General features: G+C 35.5%; 1 protein-coding gene across 1 annotated transcript in view; it reads left to right on the top strand.

Annotated features, from left to right (window-relative positions):
• Window positions 1–21375, top strand: part of ABCA13 (ATP binding cassette subfamily A member 13) — a 169800-nt gene that overhangs the window by 12497 nt on the left and 135928 nt on the right. The window contains 13 exon segments of the mRNA XM_050329993.1: window positions 250–392; window positions 1255–1283; window positions 2828–2991; window positions 4477–4592; window positions 5645–5778; window positions 7530–7694; window positions 9181–9383; window positions 11252–15022; window positions 15024–15938; window positions 17252–17358; window positions 18724–18842; window positions 20142–20314; window positions 21283–21359. Of these exon segments, the coding sequence (XP_050185950.1) occupies window positions 250–392; window positions 1255–1283; window positions 2828–2991; window positions 4477–4592; window positions 5645–5778; window positions 7530–7694; window positions 9181–9383; window positions 11252–15022; window positions 15024–15938; window positions 17252–17358; window positions 18724–18842; window positions 20142–20314; window positions 21283–21359 (6116 nt within the window).

Raw genomic sequence — 21375 nt, 5'->3', positions numbered from 1 at the left:
TGCTGCCAGAACTGGGTTCCTGGCATAGATGAGCTCAGCAATTTTTCATTGCCCTCTTTCCTGAGGCTTTGAGACTCACTATAGCAACTTGCATGCTGATGAATCAAACTAAATAGAAGATGTATAAATGCATAAGAGTAAAAAAAAATCAGAATACTGCTGTGATTGGATACACATTTTTCATCTATTTGTTTCCAGTTTGTAATTACCTCACCTATCCCTTTTCTTTTTGCCAAAAACTACTGCAAGCTCCCAAAGTGGTCCAGAGAAAGTGACTGGACCTGATCTAGACTTCATGAAAGAGATAGAAGAACTTGCAAAGGAATTTATGGATACTACAGAGAAAGCCATGGCTTTAGAAAAGCTGTGGGAAGAAAACACAAGATTTTCAGGTAAGGTGCGATCTTTCTAAAATATTTTTCTTTTATTATCATATAGTGAAAATCGTCAAACAAACAGAATATTCTTATATTAAAAATAAAACTAGCAAACTAATATTTTAGCTGGTCTGAAAAAAACCTCCACTTTTATGATTAATATCATTGTGGCAATCAAAGTTGTCAGATAAAAAAAAAGTTAACTTTCTAAAACTCTGCCCTTGTACTACTTGAAAGTTAAGAAAACACTGTGAGGAGAAAGGCTAAAAGATAAGGATTAATAATCTGAGTACGAGGTTACTTGGTCTAACTGTATTGAAAAGTAGTTTCTGAGGCTATGTTTCTGTTATACTAAATAGTATAGAGATGGAGAACCTCAGTAACTCATATCTGGTGACCCTATGTGACCTTCAGTCTTGTATTGAAACAGCGAGACTGGAAATACTGGGGTATGATGCTCCTCTTCTATTCCCACCCATACTGCCAGCACCGCTGCTGTAGCAGGTGGGCATTTAAGACCTAACCCTATCCTGCCTTTCTGGCTGGTTTTCAAGCAGCTAGATTTAAGTGAAATGGTAATTTTCATGCCAGGCTGTCTGGCAGCTAGTACTTCTGTCTAATACTGATGTGATGATTTCACCTCACTTAAAAGTGAATATTAAGCCATTAAGTCTTTTAAATTGTTTTTGTGATAATAGTATAAATATTAGGAGGCACAGAAAATCCAATGGATCACTACCTTTCTGGGATATTAGTTGCTTCACATGCCTTTACTTCTGTAGAAATACCCTTTGTGCACTGTTTGCTGTTGCTTATAATATTGATTCTTCTGAAGTTAATAATGCCTCTCTGTAAAGGAAAATATTTGATTTTACAGGGCTCCATAACATCACCACTTTTCTTTCTGTAAGTATTTTTACAGTCTTTCTAAATTACAGTTCTGGGTTTTGAGGCATCTTTATTATGATGGTTAGAAATTTGTAACCTGTCAGATTTAAGTAAACTATCCTTAAAAAAAATTGGTATGTGGTTGAAGGAAAAAATAATGTCTTGAAACTTGATAGAGGTTTGGTGGATTCTAGATTACTGGTTTAAACCAGTCTAGGTTGTTAGTAGCTAAAATCCACAACTATTTGAAGGCTAACCATTCATTAGGAACAACTTAAAAGTGCATCTGCCAGACCACGTGCAGCTGTATAAAATAATTTTACAAAATGTCTTGCAAGGAACTCTTATCCTAAATAATAAACATTATTATTTAAGAAACAAACAAGCAAAACCAACCAAAAAAACCCGCAACAATAGAAACCCAACCCAAAACCTAAAAAAGGATTGAGTGAGATTGAAGACATGAGGCTCTTGTTTGGATGGGATGACTTTGAATTCAGGTTTGTGATCCGATAAATACGGCAAACAGACTCAAGCTGGGGATGAAGGAGGAGAGATGTGCTGTCCCTAATGCATTAGGCCTTCAACCTTGCATTGTCAACAACTAAAGGAAGGCTGAATGGACACAGTAATGGATCTCCATTAATGTCAATTTTCTACCTTTTTGTAGATCACTGGTTTCCTTCAAAAATATTTTAAAAATTTTTTTCCATGTTTGATTGATGTAACAGCTACTTCATGAAAGCTAGTTTTCCAGTTTATAACTTGAAATTAAATGGCATTTTTATAGCAACATTTTTTAATTGCTCATAAGAAACTTGATTGAAAGGAGACATATCAATATCAAATTTAATTTTGAGAATGGAATATAAAACAGAGAGAATGTATTTCTCAACATTAAGAAAATATGTAGTTTACAGCAGCCAATCACTACTAGGAACAGAGTTTATATGCACAAGCTTCTTTTTTGTATAAACTATGCTCATGCCACCATTATCCAAAACAGCCCTACTGAAACATTAATTTAGAGAAGCAAAGACTGCATAGTAAATGAGTGTGAAAAAACCTTGTTTTGCATAGGCATCTTATTGTGTAGTCCCATAAAAGAAGAATTTTTATCTCAGTTAATCTTTAATTTTTATAAATCATTATTTGAGACCCCTGCAAACCTTGCAAGGACGGTTTGTCCTGGGCAGTCCCCTGGTCTTTATACCCTAGACTTAGAAATTCATTGCAGGGCTAAAGAGTTCCTTGTACTTGAGATCTAGAAGACGATCCTTCTCGTTGGGAAAGAGTTACACTTCTGAGCAGAAAAAGATTCCTTAGCTGTTCTTCCAGTTCCATTTTTCCATCAGAGCAAAGAAAGACATCTGAAACAAAGCTGCCGTAAGTTCAAAGTACCACCAAAATGATGTGGTGTATTACCAAAGGTAGTGGTATGTTTCTACTCCGGAAAAATGATTTCAAGTTCAAGAGGGTCAGGGAACCAATAGGCACTTGCTTTATTAATTTTTTTCTGTTAATGGTAGTGTTGCATGTAATTTTTTTTTTTCCACATTAAGATGGATTTGAATGAAGCAGAGAAAATGATTTCTAGAGCAGAAAATCTGTACAGGCAACCATATTTCTGGAACTTTCTGCATTCACTCCCTCATCTTGAACTGAACAGCTTTTTTACAGAAGATGAGTTAGCTACCACAGCACTGTTTCTAAAGGTTATTCAAAAGTAAGTACTTTTGCATTCCTGAAAGCCCTCTGTTTTAAAATTTTATTGGCAATTCTTGTGCTTCTCGCTGGCAACTTAATAAAATAAACAACTTTCAGCGTCTGAGTGTTCATGAGATAAAACAGGAACCTGATTGTAAGTTTATGGTTACATGTTTTCTTCTTCAGCAGCAGTACCCAGTAACCACTGGCTGCCATGCTGGGTGAAGTTATGAATCTGTAAACACAATCTCAGTAGGAAATTCTCTACCCTGAGCCTTTAGCATGGAGAGAGTGACAAGAGGGCAAAAGTGAAGAAATGTTATGGTGTTTGTCTTCCCATGTAACTGCTAGGCATGTGGAGACCCTGGTTCCCAGAAAGCATCTGGCTGTTGATGAAAAGTGGAGAATGAATTTTTGGTTTTGTGTCACTTGCATGCACAGCTTTTGCATCACTTATTAAACTAACTATTTCTAGGTTGATCCATGCGTTTTTACGCCTTCCTTTTATTTTCTTCCTGTCCTGTGGGAGAAGGGAGTAAGTGAACAGCTATGTAGGTACTTGGCTGCACAAGTGATTAATACCAGGCAACTCAGATGTTTACATATGGGTCTTGGTGACTTGTTCATTTGGATTTTTTTTTAAGGCTCTGGTGCCCTTCAGTGACCAAATTTTCCATCATTAATGCAATTTGGAAAACAAGCCACAGACGCCAATGCTTATTTCGTGACTAGTTTTGTATTACTATCTTACATTCTTATTTAAGGCTAGCATTTAGCCAGCAGGAAGGTTCCTAAATTTACATCTCCCACTTTCTGAGCTGTACCATACTTGCTATGTCTCTCAGAGGTTACATAATAGAGACTTTTCACACCTATGTGACTAGGTCATTCCCCCCCCCTTGAATATCTTGGAAACTGCTGATCCACTCTGGAAAACTGGATTCTAATTTGCATAATGAGAGAGGATTAGTCTGTAGGAAATAACTGGTAAATTTAACATAAACTTTAAGCAGTAAATTACAGCTACAGCTACATTAACAAAGAAATGTGTTTCACAAGTAAGTTGACTGAGACTGGAACTTGTAAGGAATTCAGTAGATATACTTTTATTAATGTATTCTGTTACTGTGCTTTTTTTAACTTCTTGTGAGTATAATGTTCTGCTGCTTTAAAATACTTTTTGTTTCTTTGCAGATTGAATGGAAGTAAAATCTAAGTATTCTGTGCTGATTCTACCTTTTTGTGGGGATAATTGGGAGACTGTGGTGGTTTTGATCATATTTTTGCTCACATGCTCACGTTTTCTCTCTCTCTCTCTTTTTAGAGGACATTGGTCTCTTAGGAGACATTTCCTTAATGAAAGTTGAGTGAAACTCTAACTGTAAAATCTCAACTTGTGTTTTGTTCACGAAAAGTCTAATTTGATAAAACAACAAGTATTTTTTCAACAGCAAAAAAAGTGTTTTATAGAGAGATTGATTTGTGTTTTATTTTTCTATTTCAGTACCTTAGCATCATTGAAGGATTTAGCTAAGATGCCATTAGGCCAAAGTTTCTATGAAGTGGTGAAAACAGCACTGAATTTAACTGTTGCATCAGTACAAGATAGGAGCTTAGAAGGTAAGCAATTTGCTGCAGATTTTCTTTGAAATATCTGGTTAGCATGCTTGGAATATGAAAAAGTAGTAACTGTCAGATCTTCTGCTAAATTTCTAATGTCTAAGAACTGAACTATATTGCTGTAGTCCTAGCTCATTTCTTTATTGATCAGCTTTTAAAATACTAATAGCTAAATTTTATCAGACTGGCAACTATTTGATAAACAAAGCACATTAGTCTAATACATTATGTTTAGAATGGTCTTTCAGTGGTGAATTTCAGAGAAAATATAAATCAATACAAGGGACAATTTCTTCCATCTGATAGAAGGATAGCATCTTGTTTTGGACATGCATGCTAAGGATTATGACTGGCTTACTTTAAACTTCATTCTTCTGTTCTCATAACTTCTGCTCTCAGCTGAAGGGCTACATATCTCCATCTGCTGCTTCACTATGGGAGATGAGTTTAATTGGAGAAGGTAGGCTGGCCCCAGGACAACTCCTCAAGAAAAGGTCAGGAAAAAGTTTCACTGGCAAACTGGGGCACACAACTTAATTCTAGGTACAGCTGTGTGCTCAGCACTGAAGGTCAGGCTAAGAGTAATATGCTGTCTAAATCCCTCTTCACCTGCCAAAACAAAGGCTGAAGTGGTACAAGGGTGATGTGCTGGAACCCTTGCACAGAGGATGAACTTGAATTCTCTGGGACTTCTGATATTCCTCTGGTCCTCTCCTTCTTGGCAATGATTCATATCCAGTCCATACACACACATTTGCATGACTGTGTGCAGTTTAGAATGGCACCCTGCTGGTTCTGCTGGCAATCACTGTGAAAAGGCATCTGACCATCATCATATCAACTGTTGGAATACCATCAGATTAACTGACCTTATCACTAGTGCAATCACGGACTTCATCCTAGTGAAATTGGTGTTCAGAGACACGCTTTCTGCCCCCACGTCACTGAAAAGCTGGGAATATGGTACTTGGATCTCATCAAGTATGAACCATCAAGAAACAACATGAACAAAAAGAAGGAATTATGTAAATAGAAGGTTTCCTTTCTTTCAGGTTTTCAGTACAATCTTTCTTTTGGAGATGTTTTGTGGAATCCACTTGCAGTGAAAGCAGAACTTGAATCCAGATTTGGTTTTGATGGTCCTCATGTTGAGAAGCTGCTAAATTATACAGCACAATTAACAAAGGTAAATCAGTTGAAAATTTTGGTGTCCTTCTCTTTAATATGTTGTTTTATTTGTGCCCTGAAGGGATTTTTCCTGCCTTTCAGAATCTGTGGTCATATGTTAGATTTGTGAAGCAGCTGTAAGACTGTAGAGTATACTGGCTTTATTCCCATCAAAAACTATGTATTTAGCTTCAGCTGAAATTTCTGCACATGAAGATGCTGATAGGCCTAGTTGTTTACATTAATGAATTTACAGTTCTCTGAAATCACAGCGGAGTATGGCAGAGTCCCAGATTTATTATTCAATCCTGTAGAGAATTCTGAGGGTTGTTCCACTAAGCTTTTAAACCAAATTCTAGATCTGTATGTACTAGGATTAGCTTGGCTGGTGGCATTTTTCATCTGGTTTGCTGAATAAAGAGTGTTTGTCTATTCTCTGCATAAATTAAAGCATATCAAAAATCTTTTCTTCTCAGTTGTGCAGTCTTGATATGAATATACTTGACTGAGTTGTCTCAGTGGGGCTTAATCAAATATACTGGTGATGTATCAAATTTAGAAGAAAATCTCTTTCCTCAGAGAGGAGTTTCTAACTATCTTCTAGACCAAAGTGGTCTGTTGTGGTGGTCTGGTTTTTGAACTGCAGAAATCTCGAAGCATCTCTTGCATTTCTACTTAAGTCTGCAGTTTTTTCTAATAGGACCATATTGATATTTATGGGAAATCTGTTTGTTCTTTGCCAGATGGAGCTTAGAGTTATATTCCATAGGAGCTTGTTGTAAAAATAGTAGATTCAAACAAAGGGATAAATTCTAAAAATCCTTTGACTTTTGAATGGCTTTTTTGATCAACTGAACTGAATTCAACTGCAGCTTGGTAGCCATGACTGACTGTGAAATCCCAGCTACTCACTTACTAGTTATTTAAGCTAATATCTTAATATTTTGTGCTTGTGTTAGAGCATTAAAGACCATCAAAACGTATGAAAGGAAAGGTGGAAGCCTGGATAATGTTTGTTTCGAGTACTTCAATTCTGCATCTAATGCTCCATTTTGTTTGGTGTCAAAACATCTGTGAAAATGTTTATAAATTCTCTGGTCAAAATTGGAAGGCGTTAGGATGTGAAGTATCTCAGAAAGACAATAATAATAATAATAACTAAAATGAATGGAACTATTTTTGTATGCTCTAATTATATTTATATATAATTGGGAATAATAAATATTTCATCACAGGATTTAAAAATCAGTCCATGAGGAAAAATTCTGATCTCTTAGCCACTCTATTGAAACCCACCAACTTCAGTTTAAAACTGGTCTGCTGCATGTAGTCTTTGGTTGAGTTGTATCATTGAAGTAAATGCTTTTCATATCCATAATTTTTATATTTGTGAAGTTGTTCCAATATAGTTATTTTACTGTAGGTTTACTGTATCATAGTCAAGTTAGTTCAACACCAGTCTGCAAATTACTGTACAAGTAGCAACACTGGTGGAGCTACATGGTGAAAATTCCTTGCATATACAAGTCTCCTCATTCTGCCTATTTTATGAGGACCTTAATGGGGCCACTGGTATTTTGTACAGCAGTCTGCATGTGAAGTACTTTGAAGTATATGCCCCCAGAATATGAGGATGGATTAAATGGGCTTTGTTCTCACTGAAGAAGGGTATGTGATATTCTTTTTTTTGGCTAGATAAGTAAGTTGATAGCAGAGATAACACTCAGCAGCTCTCTTGAGATACTCATTAATTTCATATGTCCCTGCCAGATTCCCACAGGAGAGACACTGGAGCAGTTTGTATGCTCTGCTCTGTCCAGTGTGCCAGAAGATGAAGCAAACAAAGAGAATAATGGACAGGGCTGCATTTCTGCACGGCATGAGGCCAAACTGTATCTTGTTCATGCTGTCAGCAAGCTCAGACTTTATGCCCAGGTACATTTTAATAAGATGATAGATTGAATCCATCATTTTTGCATGCAGGCTGTAAGCAGTAACTCAGTTAAAAGATCTGAGCTATCTCTCAGATGTTATTTTCATGAACTTTTATCATCTTGCTAATAAGATGAAGTAATCCTTATAAAGAATTATTACAGTGGAAGTATAATCTATCACCATGTGTCCACTTAATCAGATTTTCTCATTAACTGAAATTCAGATTTGCAATGTTATAGGGAATATAGTGAAATATACTGCACTGAAGAGACCTGGCAGAAGGAAGATCCATTTACTGTCCCACCTGAGACTGAATGTTAAGCAAAACTAAAAGATGGCTGGAAGCCTCCACTGATAATTAATGAATAATTAATTTATTTTTAATTCCCCTTCACTGTCTCTGGCAATAGTGGCTGAAACAGGTTGAAAGGGATAAAAGTAAACCTCCAGTATCGCATTCAGATCTGGCAGAACAGCTTGGCATACAGTCTCTATAATGACATATGTGTAGTTGCATGGAGAAAAGGATAAAACATTCAGATGTTTACTAAGGAAAACACTTAGTTGACTTAACACTGGTGTTTGTCTTTATACTAAATATGGGGCTTTTTTCCATTAAAAAATATAAACCTGTATCAAGCTGTTCTGGAGATTTTTGCAATATTATCTAAAGAAAGCATGTAGAGTTTCCTGTGTATTTCCTCAACAATGTAGCCTTTGATAAAGGTTTCCCTGCTGTATGATGACTTGAAGTAATAATTTAATGTGATTGCCAAAACTAATGCACTAATTCCTATGTAGGAAAATCCAGTAATAATTTCAGCCATAATTTCAAAACTCTTAGCAAGAGTTGACATTCTGGTGATGGCAACTTGAAGTACTGTAAGCTGCTGGTCACTGTGCATTTTCTTGGGGAACTGGACTTGGAGTAAATCTGTTTTATACACTTGACATTAAAAAAAAAAAAAAAAAAAAGGTAATGATGGGTAAGAGAGCAGTCAGGAGGTTTGGCCAGGCCTTGGTATGCCTTATTCTGGGATACGCAATGGGAGTGTGCAGGCTCCTTTGCCATCACTTTGTGAGATGGACCCCCAAAAATGTTAAGGTTGCTGGCTTCCGTTGTGTTGGCAGTGTAGGCAGAATTCTGGTAAAGGAAGCTTGAGACTGTGGAGGTCGGCTTTTGGTTGGTTTCAGTCTCAGGCCATCTTTTTACCATTCTTGGGTCTTTGGGCAGGGACAGTAATACGTAGGAAGTTAGTTCTCTGTATGATCAAGCATTGCCGATTTGCAAGTCAGTCAAAACTGTATTGAAAATCAACTGTTGTAAGGTCAGTCATTTCAGAGTCTAGATGGGTTGTTAGGGAGAAATTTTACTATAATTGTTCATTGTGTGATTTTTTAAAAAGACATGCAATTCTGTGTACTGTCTGTATAGGAAAGCTTTGATTCTCTAACTAGGTGTTCTATTTTGCATTCAATCTGCCAGATACTTGAGCAATGGTTTAGCAGCAGCAGTCTCCCTCAGAATCTCCTTTTGGAACTTAGAAGAATCATAGCTGACATAGTATCTCAGTTTCTAGATGAAAGGGAAGCCAGCAAACTTTTTTCAGGCATAAATACCCTGATCCAGCAATGGAATGAGAAATCAGATGCCTACTTTTCAGAAGGATATACTGCATCTCATGATTGGTAAGTTATACTTATCTTTCTGCAACTCATCTTATGAAGTTCAGATCAACCTGAATATTCATTTTCACATTGCATTTAATTGATTTCTGTTTTGTGGTGTTATTTTTTGTTCTGTAATTCAAAACCTCATATACAGTCAAATAATTGTGCTGATGCTTACACATTCTGAAAAACAAATTAAGTCTGTACTTCAGATTAAACAAAGTTTAATTCCCACAAAGAATTGCTGTGACTCGGTAATGCTTCTCATGTACAGCAAGTCCAGTGCATCTGAAATATTTTGGATCATTATTGTTGAAGTCAAACTCATGTTAGTTGTGCAGAAGATCTTGTAGCAGAAGCCTATTATGGAGAACAAAATTTTAAACACTTAAAATTAATTGAATGTATGTAGTTTCCAATCTCATCTAGGGCATCCTGAGGCTATGGTTTCTTTTGATGTTTTTAAACTTTTCCTACTATTACAAGTTCTCTATTTGGTTTATCACTGAAGGTAAATGTAAGCAGTTTATATGAAGATATGGCTGTAAGTTCTATACTCATTCAGAATGATATGCTTTGTCTATTTGGCTATTCAAATATTCCTGATGTGGAAGGTTCTACAGCAGACTTGATTTGTAGATAAAAGGAGTCAAGGTTTGTCAGAATTGGCAAGCCTCAGGAAAGCTCTACAGCACAGTACAGGAACTGATGCTTTCCTCTTTCTAAATGCACACTGGATGACCTGCATTGATTCTAAGAGTTAAAATGTTGGCCTCAATTTGCCACTGCTTGTAATAACTCTACTTGTTCATCTCAAGCACTACCACTGGAGGACATATGATTCATGCTATACAAATCAACATCTGAAGATAAATCTGAAAGATACAATCCATTATATACTGAGAAGAGAGAGATTGTAGTCAGGTTATTCAATAATTTAGTAATGCATTTTGGAATTCTGTTTTTATTTATAAAAGGAAACTTCTATACTGCTGCTGTTGTAAAGAAACTACAAAGTAGATGATATAGTGACTGCACAACAAGAAAAACCCCACATTTTTTCTGAAGTTTTACCTTTTTTTCCACACTGCACAATGTTTTTGTGGTTTACCTCTTTGACTGCAGAGTCCTGAATCTGGAGAGACAGAAAATATATTTAAGGATAAGGTATTTTTAACTTTGAGACCCTTGCATTGGAAGGCTATTTTTATCCATGCACCTCTTCTTGACCAATCTTACAGAGATAGTAAATGGTTTTTCTTTTGATAAATATACTGACATAATGGAAATGTCTGTTGGAGCATTCCAATTTTCACTATGATTTCATGTTTTGGTTTTTTTTTTTGTAGGTATTAAAATAGCAGTGTTCAGCTATCAGCCAGTCAATAGGAATATTTTAACATTCAATAATTGTGGGAAACCAAAAAATTCTTTACAATTCATAGAAAATCAGAGGTTTTGATCAGTTGCATGGATATATTCCTGTCTGTAAAATAATTAGTCTGTGGAACATAAAAGCTCTGCTATTTTCAGCAGCTGAAAATGTGACAAAGGTGTTTGACTCTTTGTGGCTTATAAGCTTGATTATAATTTCTGGTAAATGCATGTTTCCTTAACCTAGCTGCCTACATTCAGGTTTTGATTTGAATGGGGTTGTGACTTTTCAGTGAGTTTTTTTCACGTTTTTGAAAACCCAAGCAATTGTCAATTTGTGCTATTTCAGATTTTGTGGTGCGTAATTTGTGAGTGCTATTTAAATTTTATTTGGAATTTCTTTGAGTTAAACAAACAGAACTAGATTCAAAAATTATAAATCATGTATTTAACCAATTCCTGTCTGCCTGTTAGGTAACTAACAAGAAAAAAACTTATGATTAATTTTTCAGGACTTTGACGTCTTTCAAAGAGTTTTTGAAGAGAGACCAAAACTCAAGGACTTCTGGTGAAAAGGAAATAGATCATCTTTTTCATCTTGTAGCAGTCATAGAAGAAATTATAATGTTTGATTTCTCAGCTTCTTCAAACCACTCTCTAATTGAAAATTCCTTGAATGATATAATAATATGGATGAAAAATTTTGTTCAGGGGGAGGAATCTGTCAGCAATTTCTCACTTGCAGTTTCTGAACTTCATAATGAGCTACAAAAAGAATTCCAGCCTTTTCAGAGGTTCTGGCCAAAAAAGAAGACAGAAGTTTTCTGGCATATAGTCGAGATTTTATTCTATGAACTTGGTTCTAGGCTTTCTCATTTGAGTCAAGTAGAAGAAGAGGAGCTAATTGAGAATTTATCTAGAATTATTTCTTCCATTACAGAAAATAAAATCCATAGTAGAAGTATGATGTTGCTGCAAAATATCCTGACTGAGTGGTCAGAGATAAATATTACTACTTTGAACCATTTAAAACATTTAAGTGAAAACTTCCTAAGAAATCTCTATGAAGTTGGATCGTTGTCTAGTGATCATGTCAATGGAGTGAGTAATAACTCCTCTTTATTTCTCTCAAATACAACTTTTATGTCTAAGGTGCAAGAATTAGGAGAAATTGTGGATGACTTCCTCAAAAACATCCAGAAGTTAAACAATACTAGTGTGGCCTCACTTGTTCCAATAATTTTCTCTCTGTATCAGAATGATGATCTGATCTTAAATATTAAGAACAATAGCACTCTGTTAACATTTCTTTATGAAACTTCAAAACATATGTCATCTTCTCAAGTATGGCATGATTTCCAAAATAGGGATCAAGTTTTTGATTTTCTGTCTGAAACTTTCGACCTTCTCTGGAACCTCACCAGTAAGTCTCTCTGTGAAAAGTTACAATTATTTTACAACTACACAGAGTTTCAGGCCCTGTTTGTTGCACAGAAAGGAAAAAAAGAGATGCAAGTGGTCTATGGCACTCTGAGCAGCCTTAAAACTTTTTTTATAGATGAAGAACTCCAAACAGCTGCCTATTGTTATTTGGCTGAGTTTCTTGATATCTCTCAAGAATGCTTGGTCAATAATGGGTGTACTGATTTTTATCTAGCAAATATTACTTCTGAAGATCATTCAGCAGAGGTTTATGACTTACTTCTGCTTCCACTGGACACTGTCCTGTCTAATCTAACAAACTTGGGAGATAACATAAGTGTGCCTTCTGCTTTGCACTGCACTTTTACATGGCTTCAAATGTGGACAGAGATTTTTGAAGAAGCATCTATAATCTTACATTTGAATTCAACATTTTTTGTCTGTCTGAGGAATGATTTGACAAATCTCTCCGAAAGTCTTCTAAATGCAACTCATGACCAGCTGTGCAATAATACAGCTATTACTATTCTTGAGTCTACGAGAGAAGCAGTGAAGATATTAAAAGTTGTATTTCAAGAAAGTGGCAATTTAAATGACTGGAAAGATTTTGCAGCGTTCCTTGCTAGTCTTCAAAATGTATTTAACAATGCATCTGATGTCACAAGCTTGCTTAAAGGCAACAGTTTAGAACGTGTTTTAGAAACGATGGAAGTTGTGATAACTGAATTGCAGAAATCTATACTGAAGGTTGTTAATGGAGAGTTTTTGAATTCTTGGCTTGATATTTTCATCTCAGGAGGATCTGAGGGTGAAGATAGGGGTGCTGGTGTATTTTCCATTGGAAATTCCCTTTCTACTGTTCTCAAGCTCTCCCAAAAGGAACTTGAAATTATTCTCACTGAGATAAATGACACAACTGGTTTTTTTAAAAGTGTACCTCAAGACAAGTATATAGTTTGTATCAGCATTTTCCAGAATATTACCAAAGTAATTTTGGACAGTAGTCTGAAAAACATGAACTACTTGCAAACAAATTTTTCATCTCATCTTAATTCCTTTCTAAACTTCTATAGTACAGTGGATGAAGCAGAGGATTGTAACAGATGGATACATGGATTAAGTAATCTCAGTGAAAAATACAAGTCGTCTTCCCACCTTGAAAGTGTGAAACATATTTTATTTCTTCTGCAGTCTCTGGGAAACACTGAGGCAGATGCTAAGCTAATGAATGTGATGGACTTTGTTAATTTCATTTTTAATTTGATACTCCCTGAATGTTCCTTCTCTGGTTCTGATGTTATTTGTGTAAATGTTTATTTCAATGTCATAGCACAACCTTTAAAATTTATTCTCCCTGATTTTAATGTAAAAGATGAAATTAGTGGGCTTGAATTTATTTTTAGACTTTTAAATAATTCTGGGGGGCAAATACAAATGGTTATCAGTGATTTAGTAGGGTACTCATTGTATATGTCAAATAAGACTCATTTTAGTCAGTCAATCCATGGATTTAACAGTACTTTGAGAATGCTCTTTAATCCTTTTCATCGCATTCAGCTTTTATCAGTGGAACTTTTGTCAGAAATTCAAACTCTTCTGAAAAATAGAACTTCTGAAGTTCAAGAAAACAGCTCTTCTCATTTGGACATTGAGATTGAACCTTTCTTACATGAGAAAAATATCAGTTTGCTGATGGACTTCTTTCAATATGTTATTAGAAAACTTGACTTAAACTTTCAGAGTGAACACAAAACATTTCCACAGAAACTGATAGAAACAGCAGCTCTGAATATTGAGCTGGTAAGGAAAGCACTTAAAATTTTCAAGTCTCCCACTTTTACTGACTTTCCATTAAGAGATGAAAAGGAGTTTCTAAAGCATATGGTAGCCTTGGTGCAAAACATGAGAAACATGGACGTTGAGTTCTTGACAAGTAGATTCAAACAAGTCCAGAGCAATATGGATAGTTTCTTTAAAAATATCGAACCTTTTTATATTGAGAACTCTGAGTTAGGAACTTTAACAGACTGGTGGGATGCATTTGAGAACATTTCCTGTTATTTGAACCTGACTGGCTTATGGCAAATAACACAAATTTTTGAACATGATGAGCTCTATGATGTAGAAGATGTGTTCAACCTCTTCTTTGATGTCATCAGCCTTATGGAAAGATTAGCCCATGGAAACATTACAGAAGCACTAACTGACATATATGCTTTCATACTGACTCAGGAAGAAAAAATGCCAATGTTTACTGATGAGGAATTCTCTAATCAAGTAGAAGGTCTTCTAATGTTACTGGAGACACTGACAGATGTATCTGATAAACCTGGAGAGGTCTCTGATTGTTTTTCTGCAGCATTCTGCTGGACTCTGACAACAGCAGCACCTCAGAGTGATCCCACTGTCAAACCTTGTGACTTTGTGCATACCAATTCTACTCTTAGTTACAATGCAGTCATTGAAGTCATTAAGGAGCTTAAACTAATCACTGTGGAGGACAGTTTCTCTTGCTCTAGGGAAGACTTTCTGATGGATATTGCTCACAATCTGACTTGCTTTTTTCATCAGATCAAAGAATGGAACTCTATTCTTTTGAAGTTTTCTGAGCTCCGTCATGTAAATGGCTCAGTTCTCAAGGAGCTGCTAGATTTTTGGAATGAGCTATCCTTTTATGCTGTGCCACTGCGGGTGAATAATACATATACAGTCAATTGTTCTTCCACACCAAAGAGCCAAGTGGCTTTACAAATCATTGAAATACTGGGCAGTGTTTCAGTGGCAGAAATGGAGATGGCCAAAGATCTTTTGGAACATTTTTATGATGGCCTAAGTTGGAAGAAACATTCAAGAACATCACTTAAGGCCTGTTCTTACTAATGTTAAGAATATGACCAGTGAAGTTTCTCGACTCCTGAATACAGATGCTGTCATTTCTTTTCTTTCTGTAATTCAACCTCTAATGACATTGTCATCTGTTGGAAACCAGACATACTCAATGCTCATGGTAATTTCTGCTTTAAACAGAAATAGCAATATATCTGATAACTTTGAGAACTTCTGGTTTCCTGTATTTACGAGCATAGAAAATTTATTGGTGAATTTTAGTGTTAAACAGTTACTTGTGGTGGTAGACCAAGGGTTTCAATTACTAAAGTTAGCGACTGGACAGTCCTCTTCAATGGCTCCTGATGTTTTAATGCAGTGGTTTAAGACATCATCTATGGATGCTATATTAAGAAATTTCGAAGACATGCAAGGCATTGTGAAGAGTGTTCTATGTGAGTGTAACGATAAAAATTATCCTAAAATAATACATACTCTAATTCTCCTTATCACTAATGAAAGTTCGTCAAATGACCTAGTGCTGGCTGTCAAAGACATTATTCACTTTCTGGAACTTTTCCAAAATAAGTCTAAGGAAGACTACACTGGTATGTTGTTTGGTGACAATCATCTCAGTGGAGAAAAACTGAATCACAGTCACTCTGCTAGTTCAGTTTTGCTAAACAGTCTCCTTCATATAATTGCTGATCTTGCTGTTATAGAAAAAGAAGCCTTGCATACAAACAATACTGAGCTTCAGATAGTTGACTTCATTGATTCATTTTTTTATAATGCACAACATAGAGAAGATTCTACTCAGTCCCAAAACAGAACTCTGGAGATCATGCAGGAGATTTTGCAAATGATATTTCAGTCTACTGCAGAGCATGACAGGAACAAAACAAGACTGTTACTAAAGGATTTGCATAAGGATGTAATGGCAGAAATGAGGTGAGAGTTTTCTATGTACTCATTTTCACAAGTACGCAGACAATGACAGAAGGGCTCTCTGTTTATGAACAGCTCAGTCAAAACTTTTATTAAGTTAATCAGTGTTTCATTTCAGATTTTAGCCAACTTATGTTGTTCAGACTTCAGCAGTATTGGGTATCAGATTATATTGTGTGGACCAGATTATTGATGTGGTTAGTCATCTATATTGTTACTCAAATTTGTTTCTTTAGAATTATTATAAAAACAACTGTTTGAAGATACTTGTATTTTAAAACCCTTACAGATCTGAACATTAAACCCACAGTTATTGGTGGGCAACAACCATTTTTGGCTATGGTGCTAAATAGTAGGTGCTAAATAGTAAGGAATACTTGGAACTAATGCTTTGTGGTGTGTTTTTGTTTGTTTGTTTTTGTTTTTTTTGTTTGGTTGGTTTTTTTGGTTTTTTTTTGTTTTGTTTTTGTTTTTTTTGTTTGGTTGGTTTTTTTGGTTTTTTTTTAATTGTTTTGTTTTGTTGCTTGTTTTTGTTTGATTTGTTTTGTTGTGTTTTTCCCATATCCAAATGTATATATGTGAAATTTCTTCAGTTTAATTTGTTGATATCTTATGCTATGGTTATAGTGTGGTTACTCCATTTAACAAATGGGGTTCCTGAAAAAATCTTCAGCCCAAGATAATTTTTGTCTGATTACTCAGGTCAAATGTAATCCAGCAGCAGAGAAAACTCTGCTTCAGGAAGATGTTTACTGACACTTATACGAAAGTCCTCATATAAACAATATGAATGAATCCACAAGATGTCTGCTCCACACAGCTCTAGGGTGTCTTGCTGGTGGAGCTACTGGTCTACTGACACAGACCAGCTGAGATATGGCATACTGAAGTTGATGCATGGCTCTAATGGTTAATTTTATGCAACTATGTGAAAACACAGGTCAGCAGGGCCAGGTATTAACCAAACCTGTTGAAAAATCAAAAGCAAATACTAGAAAAGTGATTTATTTTCCCATATGCTGATTATTTGTGTATTCTGTTCTTTACCATTAAGTCAGTGTATTCTGTGAGTTCTCAGTTTTTCTGAAGCTATTACAATTTTGCTTACTTTTCAAAGGTACTTTCTAGCACTCCTAAGGTATTTTTTTTAATGTAGAAATATTATGTTCTGGTTTTGAAATAGTTCAGACAAATGCAATAGTATTGAAACCCTTAAGTGGTTCATTGAAGACTGCAACTGTGCACAGTCACCTGTTGAAAAGTTTCTGTGGTACTCTTGTTATGAAAATAATATTTTCTTATTAATGTTTCTACAGAGCATCTAAAATCTGCAAGATTCTTCAGGAACATTTATACCCTGATAGTGTTCTACTATTGCAGAAATTGCAGTTTACCATTTTGAGTGTTCTCAAAATCTTTTCAGGTTTGTTACCCAGTAGTGACGCTGTAGGTCACCATATGTGTTAGTGCTCTAAAGTTAAGGTTTTACTTTAAGCAAACTTGTGTACAAATAAGTTAATTTGGGTGATGCCAAGAAAGGTAAGCATACTAATGCCTGGAAATTAAACCAACAAAGGCAAATGAAAAAAAAAGATGCAGATCAAACAAAGGAATGATTTCTTTCTGGAATGTTCACGTTGATTCATAGTTTCAGTAGAAGCAGGAGGTCTTGCTGCTCCTCTTCAGCTAGTGAGCAGGGTCAAGTCACAGGGTTTTTTTTTTATTGAGCCAGAGTTCCCACAAAGCAGCAGGTAGCTGACAGTAAGGAAAAATGGGACAAGTATTTAAAGGAAGTAGCACCTCCCACTTCTGGCCATGTTGTGCCAGTGAAATGGCTACCTGTAGCTAAATAACTAAGACTAAACAACTAAATTCTTGTGGTTTTTATTACAGTACTCTGCTCATAGGGATGTTTAACTTGTTACATAAAACATCGAAACCTAATGAGAAAAGATGAAAACTGCTTGACCTGGTTTGATTTGCTGAGTTATACCGTATTACTTCTATGAGCAAGATCAAGATTTGCTTGTTTTAGAAGCAGTGGTGAATGTTTATTATTCTTCCTACTTGACTCATGAACAAAAAATAAGGGAAAAAACCCAACCCACATGGGTGAAAAAGCGAAGTCAATCCTGGCCATAAATCAGAATTCAGCAGTCAAGCCAAATTCCTTCACTTCTATCCCATCTACAAACCTAGTACAGGAGGGGAATGGAGCTTTTCCCCAGGACATGGGGCCTGCAATGTTGTGTAGAAACTGTCTCCATGGATGATCAGGTGATAAATTTCTCCTATATGGGTTCATTATCCCTAGATATGGAAAATGTCCATGTAATGCTGTTTCCCTCTCCTTGCAGTTAGGGTTTCAAAGTTACTGTGCACTAAAGGGTTAGTAACATCCTAATGTCTCTATGGGGATATAGGATCAGGGGAGCCTGCCTGAGGAGAAGGTAGATGCGTTTAATATACTCAGTTTCTCACAGTTATCCTCACGAAAACCAAATATGAAATTTTTCTTCTCTAGTTCTGTAGCAGGTATTGATGTTCTTATTATTGACCAGGAAAGTTTAATGGAGAAGAGTAATTGAAACTGAATCAAACCAGCCTTTCTTGCCCTCTGCAATGATACATAAATTTAGCTAGAAATATTTCTTTATACCTTTAACTCATCAGAATTTCTTTACTTTTAAAAACTTTGCTGTCCTTTATTAGTTGGCTAACTTTTAATTTGATTCCAGAACTTTTAATGAGATTTTTACAGATTAAACCTGGACATTTTCTCTTACAGAAGAACCAGTTGTCCTTGGCAACATTTTCTGTGTCATTACGAAGTGTAAGGATGGATTAACAAGTCACTTGCTCCCTGCTATCATTGAAGGGATCATTGTGGTTCAAGATCATTATCAGGTTTGAGTGGTTCCCCACACCTACCAGTATGCTTTACAACATGCATTAAACTCTGGAAACTAATGGGAGTTTCCTTTTTTCCCACTTTCTGAATGACGAGTCCCTTTGGTGACTATAAAAAACTGAGATTTGTGTGGGTATAGCTCTGATGATTTTGATAGTAATACTCAGGAGAAATTCCTTAAGCAAACAATGGGTGAACTTTCCAAGCTGCAAGTATGACTAAAATTATTAGAATTCCAACAACTAGAATAACTGGCTTGTCTATCAATATCAAACAGCAGCTCATTTTTAATTTCTTTAAATTTTGCCATACTGGTGATTTAATGAATTAGAGTACATTTATACTTTTGAATCTTCACAGGAGCAGTTGTGAAATCAGACTAGATACAAATAAACTTCTTAGCCAGATTAATTCCAGCTAAAATAGCAGTTGTGATTACCAGTTGGGGTCAGCCTGTTTTTCTTTAACAGTACATGAAATTACCAGCTGGCAAAAGTAATATTTGGCATACATAGACTCATCCAGAATTGGAAGCAGGCCTTTGGATAGGACACACATACCAAATACTAGCATTGAGCTTTTTAGTATAGAATTTGCCTCCTCTTTATGACATAGCTCTACTACTTTATTCACCTGGACGTTTTGCTGATATGAACTGCAATGTTTTAAAATAAACAGATGACAAGAGGCATCACTCATATCTCAAAGTAGAATTTTGAGGACCAAATGCATTTCTGTAGTCACTATCATTCTATGCAACTCCTGCAAATATTAAAAAAGCCTTGCAAAATCAAAACCATGAATATTCTGGTGAAAATATTAAAGTGCATATTAGACAGAGGATAATGCATGAAAAATTTTGGATATGACTATCCAGATATTTTAGTTTGTTGGATGGAAGCTGATGTTCAAAACAATTTTTTTGGGAAAAAGATAAAAATTGTCAACCTAAAATAAATGAATTGAAAAAAAAGAAAAGAGAGAAAAGAAAAGCTTGTTTCATTTTGAAATAAATTTGAAAATAAAATGTTAGCATTTATGGTAGTTGATGAATCTCCTTGACAGGCTAGTCCCAATTCCCAATTTGGTTGTTTCCAAAACTCAGATATTTGAAAATTCCTTGGTTCTTGAAAATTTCTCACTAACTTTCAATTACTTATACAAGCAATAAGAGAATATTACCCTACCCATAGTCTCATTTGAAAATCTGCATCATCTAGTTGCCAAGAGCTGTTACTTCAAGTGATAACACAATCTCATGATTTTACTGACTGTATGACCACTGTGTTTTGCAGGATGTTGAAAGACTGTGGCCTACTTTCAACAAGGGGGATTGCAAGAGCATGGCATATATAAACCAAAAACTTTCCTATGCTTTGGAGAGCTTCCTTGCAGCCTTGCAGAATACTAGAAATGACAGCTGTGAATGTCAGCTAATGCTGGGGAACATACAGGAACAACTGCAAATGTAAAGCTTTTTAAGTATAAGTATTTAAGTAAATTAGAAAAATTCTTAATATTTCTAAAAGCCCTTTACGTTTTTGCTGAACACTTACAGAAGATCTTGCTGCTCCATCAGTTGATGTTTTGATTTGCAACTAAGATAGTTTTTGGTTTCCTATGACTTCGGTTAGGTCAAAATTTTGGTATCTAAATTTTTTATTTAAAGCTGTTTTGATATGGCTCGTCCTCTGAGTAGCTGGATATCTTTTTGCAAAATGTAAAGCATTTGTGTCAGTTCAGCAGTTCAAACAGTCAGAAACACGAGATGATGTTTGTAAACTGATGGGATTGAACTCCAAATAATTTCTGATATTTATGAATAAAACTGCTACTACAGAGTATTTCAAATTTGCTATCACCTAGAACTGTTCATTGTTTTAATTGTTCTTATACCTGTTTGACTGTTGGATTGTTTTCAGCACAGGCTTGAATTGTGTCTGTGAATTACAGTAATAATACAGAAGAACTTGAGCTTAGATGCTGCTCTAAACCATGGATCATGTGTAGTTTTTGAAGAATAAATAATATCTGATGTGTGCATACTCTTTCTTACTTAAATTATAATTAGATAGACTTTATATATCCTGAACTGTAAAGATTTGTATCTCTAGATGTTAAAAATGTGTGTTTACTAAGAAATCTGGAGGTGAAACATTGCTAGATCTGTCCTTCTACATAAACTACTGTTTGCTAAAGCCCTTAGCCATTATGGGAAGATCCCTACATCTCATCTAGGCATGGAATATAAATAATCCCTGCACCATATAAATGCAGCATGAGAAGCTCTGTAGAGGTGCTAGTCTGTGCACATAGAGACTAATGTGACCTTTTTACCTCATTTAGTGGCCATTTCACTATTCATGTTAGTCTTTATGCATAGAAATGCCAGTGACATAGTTCTGATAACTTATGAAATTAGGGCTATCATTTCAGGTTGGCTGAAAATTTGGAGCTACAGTTGTCGGAAAACCCAGCAGCTGCTTTTCTCAGCAATTTAAATCCCTTGAATGGTGGGTTTCAGTTTTA

Source organism: Myiozetetes cayanensis, unplaced genomic scaffold (assembly GCF_022539395.1).
Source record: "Myiozetetes cayanensis isolate MyiCay16 unplaced genomic scaffold, myiCay2020 scf1, whole genome shotgun sequence".
NCBI lineage: Eukaryota > Metazoa > Chordata > Aves > Passeriformes > Tyrannidae > Myiozetetes > Myiozetetes cayanensis.
Note: the sequence above shows the minus strand (reverse complement) of the source record. Positions and strands in the feature narration are given on the sequence as shown.